The 8,685-nt window shown below is 64.4% G+C and overlaps 1 protein-coding gene across 2 annotated transcripts in view; it reads right to left on the bottom strand.

Moving 5' to 3' along the window:
- Nucleotides 1–265: 265 nt before the first annotated feature.
- Nucleotides 266–8,685, bottom strand: part of CLCN7 (chloride voltage-gated channel 7) — a 29,934-nt gene continuing 21,514 nt past the window's right edge. For both annotated transcript variants that reach the window (XM_030924853.1, XM_030924854.1), the window contains exons 15-25: nucleotides 7,688–7,826; nucleotides 6,502–6,595; nucleotides 5,374–5,543; nucleotides 4,038–4,089; nucleotides 3,728–3,855; nucleotides 3,441–3,526; nucleotides 3,117–3,246; nucleotides 2,473–2,532; nucleotides 2,210–2,386; nucleotides 1,813–1,893; nucleotides 266–1,525 (exon numbers count right to left, since the gene is read on the bottom strand). In XM_030924853.1, the coding sequence (XP_030780713.1) occupies nucleotides 1,439–1,525; nucleotides 1,813–1,893; nucleotides 2,210–2,386; nucleotides 2,473–2,532; nucleotides 3,117–3,246; nucleotides 3,441–3,526; nucleotides 3,728–3,855; nucleotides 4,038–4,089; nucleotides 5,374–5,543; nucleotides 6,502–6,595; nucleotides 7,688–7,826 (1,204 nt within the window). In that variant the 3' untranslated portion in view covers nucleotides 266–1,438. The remainder of the gene's footprint in view (nucleotides 1,526–1,812; nucleotides 1,894–2,209; nucleotides 2,387–2,472; nucleotides 2,533–3,116; nucleotides 3,247–3,440; nucleotides 3,527–3,727; nucleotides 3,856–4,037; nucleotides 4,090–5,373; nucleotides 5,544–6,501; nucleotides 6,596–7,687; nucleotides 7,827–8,685) is intronic.

Genomic DNA, 8,685 nt, shown 5'->3' with positions numbered 1-8,685 from the left:
AGTGCAGTGCAGGCACCCCAGCCCCACCCCTCCACCTGGAGTGCCTCTGCCCCGTCCCCCAGACCCACCAGCCAGGACCCAGAGGCCCCCAGGAGGGAGGCGAGGGGCGGGGATGAGGAAGAGGATGTGGCTGGTGCTCCAGGTGGGTGCAGCTGCCGTCCTTCATGTCTGTATCACTCCGCATGGCACACCAACCCCAAGGCCCTGCGAGTCCCAGGCTGCTGGATGTGGTCCGGGCGGGGTGAGAGGGAAGACACTGGCAAAGGCGGGCTGAGAGGATTTCTTTATTTCACGCACTCAGACGCCTTGGGGCTCCGTGAGGGCTAAGCAGGGGGTGTGGCGTCAGCTCCTGGGCAGGCCCCACTCCCTGGGGAGGAAATACACAGCAGGGAGCCGCCCCCAGCCCCCCATGGAGGGACCCATGTGGCTCTAACAGGGACACGGAAGTTGCCGTGTGAGACGGGGTCCAGCCAGGCTGGCTGGAGGAGCCTCCGAGGGGCCCACAGGTGGGCAGGTGGGGGCTTCTCGGCTCCGGTGCCCACCGGCCCTTCTAGCCCTGTGCTGGGCCAGGTGTCCTCTGAGGCCCCTGCTGCACTTGCACTTGGTGGCCGGCAGGGGCTGGGTAGGGAGGCCACCCCCGAGGCCGGGGTCCCCACGTGCTAGGGGAAGACTGCCTTCCCAGCCAGGGTCCACAGGGCGGCAACTCCACTGCTCTGAGGCTCAGGGACCAAAGCAGGGCTGGGCGTGGGGCTCAGGGCCTTGGTGGTTCCCCTCAGCTCTCGACCCCACAGCAGTCCTCTGGGCCTGTGTACCCAAGACGGATGCCGGCTGGGGAGTGCACCGGGCTCCTCTGGCGCCACCGCGAGATTGCTCTCTGGGGCGGTCAAACCCTGGCGCTACGAGTCCATGGCTCAGGCCCAGGGACCACAGGCTGTCTGCTCACGGCTGAAAACGAGGCCAAGCCTGTGGCTGAGGGGCCAGGCCAGCTCCCAAGTCTCGAAGATTCCACAGGTGTGGAGGCAGAGGGGCCCTTCCAGGGCAGGCAGCCCTCGGGGCAGCAGCAGGGTCGAGGGCTCTGTCTCACACACGCGGGCACAGGCACGCAGGTACCGGCCCTGCCGCTGGCTCCCAAGAGGCTGACAGCCCAGTGGGGCGGTCACACACACACAGCTGATCCCTGGAGATAAAGAAACCGAGACGAGGAGAGCGGAGACTGGGCGCGCACAAGGAGGTACCAAGGGAGGAGGCCACTGCCCACACAGGGTCAGTCCCATGAGAGGGTCAGTTCTGTGCCCGCCGCCTGCCCGCCCAGCTGCAGGATGCTCGCCATCACCACTGCTGGGGAGCATGGTTTGGCCAGAGAGACCAGTGACTCCGGGAGGAAGTGCGGAGGGGCCGGGGTGCCAGCACTGGTGCCCACCATGGGCAGGGCTGGGTCTCACGTCTGGGCCAGCGAGAGTTCCTCCAAGCCTCCCTTCCCCAGGCGGTACCTGGCTAGGTCCTTCCTGGTCACCAACCCGACAACCTGCAGGACAAGGCCAGGCCACAGGGGCCCACGGGTCAGCTCCCGCCTGCCTGTGGAGCTCCCTGCCTTGCGTGTGGCTGGGGCAGCACAGGCTGGGGGCCTTGGGGGCTTCAGCACAGCCCCCGAGCTGAACGCAGCGCTGGGGAGGGATGTGGCCATGGGGCATGGGCGGACTGGGTGCTGGATCCCGTGCCTCAGTGTCCCCTGCCGGGAACTGAGCGTAAGCACGGGCAGGAGGCAGAGGGGAGCCTGCACGGCACGCCCCCACCCTCACCGCCCCCGCTCACCTGATTGCGATTGTCCACCACCACCAGGTGCCGCAGGCCCAGGGCCCGGAACAGCTTGAACACCCGGGGGAGCGATGCCTCCTGCAGCAGGTGCACAGCCGTCAGTGCCGCCCACATGGCAGGGGAGGCGGGGCTTCACCCGAGCTGGCTCCCTGAGCCCCCCACCATGGCGTCCAGGCACGTCCTGAGCCCCCACGCCTATCTGGCCAGCCTGCTCAGCCCCTTGACTTCGGCTCTGCGGCATGAAGCCTAAAAGCCTGCCAGGCCCCTCCACAGGAGACAAAGTCACTGACTCCTGGCCCCGCCCCGGCCCCCATGACCGCCCCTCCACGAGGCTCTGGACTCCAACCCCCACTGTTCGGCCCCAGCCCCCCCAGCACCCATGCCCTGCACATGCCTGGGGCACCGTGTAGGGAGAGGGGTTCATGAACTCGGAGAGGTCCATGGTGCACTCCCGCTCGTCCTGGGACACGTGGATGGACTGAATGGGCGGGAAGCGCGGGTAGGCGTCGCGGAAGTCCTTCAGCCTCAGGCGCCGCTGCACCAGGCCCATGTTGGACCGCTCCACAAACACCTGTGGGCAGCAGAGCCCTGCATCAGGCACCCAGGCAGCACCCCCTGGGGCCCCTACCCACTGGCGGCCCGGAGCCTGGTGCGCACCTTGTGCTTTAGGAGGACGATGAGCTGGGAGCGCAGGATCAGGCCCTGGAGTCGGGCAGGCTGCGAGAGAGGCCTGTGGTCAGGGTGACGGCCAAGGGTGGGGGGCTGTGCTGGAATGCTGTGTCGGGCCCCTCTCTGACCCTGTTCCAGCCAGATGTCCCATCTGGGTGTGGGCCCCGTGTCAGTGGTCACCTGCTCACACCAGCCTCGCCATGGCACTCCACGTGCACAATGCCACGGGACCCAAGGATCAGTGCCAGGGCAGTGGGGCCTGACCGTGCACTGCAGAAAGCCAAGGGCCCAGGGACGGTGGCTTTGCTGCAGGGCAGATGCAGCCCCACTGGGTCCCAATAAAAACCAACCCCAAACCCCCAGTGTCCACGTCTAAGGGACACACGGCAGCGGCCGAGCTGCGCGTCCTGTCAGGGCCTCCTGACAAAGTCACGGCTCTCAGGCCGCAGCCCCGCCCAGCCTCAGCGCCCACACGGCCCCCCACGGCTGCACTCTCAGCTCCCAGCACTCCTAGAATCGACAGTGCACCCAAACATGCAGCTTCCCTGTCCTGTGAACCTCACCGTGTGCTTCTCACCACTGGACTCAACAGAGGTCACATGGCGGGACCCAGTCTATGGGGTGCTCGGTACCTGGGTGTCATCAGCATGCTCCACCACGGGGAAGCCATTGTGATTGGACGCCGTGTCGCTCAGCACGTCCACAATGACGCCGACCTTCTCACGCCGCCTCAGGCAGGTCACTGGCGTGCTCATCACCTCCCTGCCGGAGCAGCCCGGCCACACAGCCCGTCACGCGCCACCAACTCCCACGTCACCCCCGTGGGCTGGTGAGGTGTGAAGCCGGTGGACAGGGAACGCGGGGCTACCTGGAGCCTGCGAGCCGTGCACCCCGCCCCTGTGCGACAAGAGGCCACTGGACACCCTCCCCACCCACAGCTGTCGTGGGCGCTATACCTGGCAGTGAGAGAGTGCGAGGTGACCGGGGCCTCCCAGTGCAGGAAGGGCACACTCTGCAACTGAATGTGCATGTCGTACAGGCCCTGCGGGCGGGGCGCAACACACGGCTTGAGGAGCCCACACCCATCCCTGGAGCCCCGAGCCTACCCCTAGGAACCCAGAGGCCACCCTGGAAACCCGAGCCCACCCCTGGGGACTGGCTGTTTGGAGGCTGGGCTCACAAGGGCCCCTCTCCAACGGCAGCACCCGCGTGCTCAGGGTGAGGCTTTGAAGCCCTGGCGCACCTCAATGAAGACGTCGCCCACGATCTTGGCGGTCATGAGCACCAGCATGATGGGGAAGCCGTAGGTCACGTTGCTGGTGGCCTCCATCATGATGACCGTCAGGCTCAGGGTCATCCGCACGATCCCGCCTATGGGGCCATCGGGAACCCAGCACGTCCACCCGCCTGGCTCAGGGTCACGTGGCCACCGCCTTCTCTGGGCAGCACCCATACCATCCACCTGCCCCCAGACCCTAGCCCCGCAACGACAGCCACGGCCCCCTCCTGACCCTGTGGAGCCCCCCACCCACTGGGCAAGAGCTGGGACGTACCCAGCTGGGCCGCAGCTCCCATCAGGGCGTATTTGCCAGGGTCCGCCCAGATCTGCGGGAGGTGACACAGAGGAGGTGTCAGTGTGGTGGCAGGTCCAAACCCACCAACATACACAGACGGAGGAGGCCCTGCCTAGACCCCAGCCCAAACCGACCAAGACACACAGACGGAGGAGGCCCTGCCCAGGCCCAGCAGCCCCATGCCCAAGAAAGAACCCTGTGGCTGCGTACACACACGCAGAACGACCCAGCACAGCACACCCTGCTGCGGAGGCTGCACCCTCGGCCTGAACCGGGCGCTCGGCACCTGAGGAACAGGGGAGTGGCAGGCATGGAGGGTGCAGATAGCACAGTCACCATGCAGCAGCCCAGGCCAAATAGGGAGCGCCGCCCAGCATGAAGAGTGAAACTCCAGCTCACAGGACACGGAGAGCCCCGGGAACACGAGGCTCAGCCAAAGAACCCGGGCACGGAGGCTGCAGACGGCGACTCCGTGTAGAGGCAATGTCGGGAGTGGGCAAAGCCAGAGACCAGAGGACCCCCGTGGCTGCCAGGGCTGGGAGCCAGGGAAAGTGGGGCACGAGTGTCAGTGGGCACAGGGTTTCCAGTCTGGGATGACGGAACATTCTAGAAGCAGCAGTGATGGCCGCACTGCCTCATGAATGTGAGAAATGCCACTGAATTGTCCTCTTTAAAACAACTGAGTTTTATGGTATGTGAATCATGTCTCAATTTTAAAAATCAAAACAAACCAAACCAGCCCGTTGTGTGCAGGGAGATGGGCAAAGCACACAGGCCTGGGCAGCAGGAGTGGGGGCTTCCTGCCAGGGCTGGGGAGCATGGCCGGCGGCTTCCTGCCAAGGCCTCTTACAGGTGTTCAGTGTTATTTAAGCCACTGACATGAGAAATAGAGGACATACAAGGGAACCCAGCCCCAGCGGAAGCAGGCACAGAAGGAAGGCCTGTGGAGGCCAAGGTCTGGCAGGCAGCGGATGCTGCTCTGGTGCCCGGCCTCCCAGAGAGCAGCCCTGGGCGGACGTCCACCCCATGGAGCCTAGAAACAGCTCTGTGGCAGCCCAGAATCACCCATGCTTTTTATCCCATTCTCAAGAATGAGGACATAAGCCTCCACTCCCAACCTTTGCCTGGTCCAGACTCCACACAGGCTGTGCTACCACAGTACACGTGCTGTCACAGCAGGACAACGCTCACGGCCCGTGAACAACGCGAGGCGCGATGCTTTTGTCCTGCCCTGGGACCCCTGCTCCGGTCCGCACGGCCGCAAGACCTGGCTCAGCTGCAGGGCCCCACAGCCTCCCCCTCCAGCCCCACTCACCGCTGCCCCCGTGAGGTAGGACAGGGAGATCCCAAAGAGCCGGCCCCAGGCAGCCCCGATGAGCAGGGATGGGATGAAGACGCCAGCGGACACAGTGAGCCCGTAGGTCCAGCAGGCCAGGAAGAAGTAGACCAGTGTGAACAGGCCGAGGGTCAGGGGGTTGTAGGAGCCTAGAATAGAAGAGGGGCTGGTGGGACCTCCACATGACTCGCGCCCTCCGCAGGACTGCCCTGCCCCGCTGCCCAGTCCTGGGCCTCACAGTCACCTTCCAGGAGCCCAGCAACCTGAGCTCCTGAGCCCAGCGGTCCCCAGAAGGCTCCCTGTTCTCAACCTCCCTGGGAACCAGAGAGGCTGCAAGGATCCGTGAGACCACAGGGCAAGAGGCTCTGCGGGGCCCTGATGCCAGCAGCAGCAGGAGCCGTGTCCAGGTGGGCGGCCCAGGCACCGGCCACACAGCAGAGCTGGGTCTAGACTCCATGGTGGGCACTATGGTGCAGCTCGCAGCCTGGCTCTGGGAAGACGGTGCCCCCCACAGCCTGGGGTTCCTTTCCTGCAGCAGGTGGCACTGCACTGTGCATGGGGTGGGCAAGGCCACCAGGGGACACCATCGCAGAGGTGAAAGGCCGGCACTCCAAGGTCATGGGCTACGCTTCCATGAAATCCTTGTGGTTGGGCGAGGCCAGGCCGTGGCCTTGGTGTGACAGTCACCAGGCTGGGTTTTCTTTTGCTTTTTGAGAGGGCCTCATTCTGTCACCCAGGCTGGTATGCAGTGATGTAATCACAGATCATTGCGGCCTCAACCTTCTGGGCTCAAGCAATCCTCCTGGCCCAGCCTCTCAAGTACCTGGGACTGTGGGCACACGACCGTGGCCGGGTAATTTTGCTTTTTTGGCAAAAACAGAGTCTCGCTAAGTTGTCCAGGCTGGTCTTAACCTCCTAGGCTCAAGCGATTCTCCTGCCTTGTTCTCCTCAAGTGCTGGGATTACAGGAGTGAGTCCCTGCTATAATCCATGCTAGGAATGACCCCCAGCCCAGGGCTGCGACCTCGGCCCCCAGGGGACACTCAGCCAGAAGGCATCACCCACGCCCTGATCCTGGGGCCTGCCCGGCAGCACTGCCCGCACACACCTGGCGGGTCGTGGAAGAGGCTCACCACGCTCTTCTCCGGGGTATTGAAGAAGGCCGCGGCCATGGAGTTGTACTCACCATCTGCACAGAAGAGCTGCGGGGTCAGGAGAGAGCGCATGTTGGGAGACGGGCCAGGGGGTTGCAGGCACAGACCTGGTGTCGCCCTGAGAGGCCGTCTACTCTGTGCCTGGCCAACATCAGGGGCAGGACCACATGACCCCACCATCGGGCGGGCCACAGTCACAGAGGGGAAGGAAGACACACAGGGCCCAGGCCCAGCAGGGGCTCCAGAGCCATGTCCAGCCCTGGGGGTGGGTCAGCAGGACCCTGGGCTGGGGGACTGGGGGGCTGTCCATCCCTGGTGCTGGGGAAGGTGGGCCCAGGTGCTCACGAGCTCCTAGAAGAGGCTGTCGGTGCCCCGGTGCCACAGGCCCAGGCCCAGAGCCTCCCAGGCTCTAGCAACACTGGGGTGTTGTCCAAGGGGCTGGAGCAGAGTGTAGCAAGGCTGGTCAACCCCACAGACCCCAGCCTCCCACGCCTCTAACGGTTTGCACCTGTCCCGTCAGCTCACCCCGCCCTGCTCACTCCCGCCGCGGCACCCACTGCTTTGCTGGGCCTCTAGGCTCTCCCCATTGTGCATGTTTCATGTTAACGGGGCTACGCCGCGTGACCTCATGTGTGGTTCCTCTGAGCACGGTGCTTTCCAGGGCAACCGGGTCACAGTGCAGATGGACACACAGACTGTGGTGAGCCGTGAGCACCAGGCACGGGCAACCGTGTCACAGTGCAGACGGACACACGGACTGTGGTGAGCCGTGAGCACCAGGCACGGGCCTGGCGTGGATGGAGGTTTGCATTTCTCCTGGGTTCACATTCACGGTGCCCCCCAGGCTTCTGAGACTCGCCCCATGAGGCTGCCATTCTGGGAAGAGGACTGGGGGGAGCCTTTGGCCCCCACACCACCGCCTGTTCCCCTGGCACCTCGGCAGACACCTGGCCTCCTCAGATCTGGGTGGACAGGACTAACCCTCTCTGAGACATGCCAGCCTGTGCGCTTCTGGAACTCGGTGCGGTGGGCAGCTCTCCTCCCGTGGCCTAAGCAAGGTTCCTGGAGGCCGCCCTGTGGCTGCCCTGCCTGCTAGACCTTGCCCTGTCTGCTGGACCCCACCTGGGCTCGGCCTCCCACCTGCAGCGGGTAGGACATGGAGCCCCCCTGCAGGGGCTGGCAGTCCCGCGACGAGTAGATCAGCACGAAGGCGACCGTGGCCGTGACGGCGGCCACCAGCATGGCCTCGACCACCTGCAGGCAGGGCCGGTGGATGTACCTGGAACCAAGAGTCAGGCTGCATGGCACGCAGAATGGCAGTGCGGCCCCTCGGCAGCTCCCATGGCAACCCAAGTCCCTGATGGAGGACACTGGGGGGGGCCTGTGTGTTTTTTTTTTTTTTTGGAGACGGAGTTTCACTTTTGTTGCCCAGGCTGGATGGAGTACAATGGTGCGATCTTGGCTCACCACAACCTCCACCTCCCAGGTTCAAGCGATTCTCCTGCCTCAGCCTCCTGAGCAGCTGGGATTACAGGCACGTACCACCCGGCTAATTTTGTTTTTGTATTTTTAGTAGAGACAGGATTTCTCCATCTTGGTCAGGCTGGTCTGGAACTCCCGACCTCAGGTGATCCGCCCACCTCGGCCTCCCAAAGTGCTGTTGGGATTATAGACGTGAGGCACCGCGCTGGGCCAGGCTGGTGTTTAATCGTCAATCAGACGCCCGAATGTCCTGGGCCCGTCCTCTTCCCTGGGGTAAAGACTCCTCAGCAGCAACACCTCCCAACACGTGGGAAGTGGCGCTCCCCGTGCCCCGGCTGCACCCAATAGTATTGAAATTGGCACAGACCAAGAAGGAAGAAGCCGGGAGCCCCTGGCGTCCTAGGACAGCTGCGGTTGCTACCAGGCAGAGCCGGGCGAAGGTTGGGCGTGCCTTGCCCAGGCCCGATCCCACGCAGGGCCTCACTTCCTACCCAGGCGCCGTCCTCCCGGAGCCCTCATGCTCCAGCCTCGGGCTAGTCTGTCCCCTCCAGGGCCCAAGACACATCTCCTCTGAGCAGCTCCATCAGGAAACCATCAGGCAGGAGGCTGCACACACAGCCTTTCTTTCGGCTGTGGCCTCAGAGTGTCAACCCCAC

The sequence above is a fragment of the Rhinopithecus roxellana genome, chromosome 20 (assembly GCF_007565055.1).
Source record: "Rhinopithecus roxellana isolate Shanxi Qingling chromosome 20, ASM756505v1, whole genome shotgun sequence".
In the NCBI taxonomy this organism is placed as follows: Eukaryota; Metazoa; Chordata; class Mammalia; order Primates; family Cercopithecidae; genus Rhinopithecus; species Rhinopithecus roxellana.
This window is presented reverse-complemented; position numbering and strand designations above follow the sequence as displayed.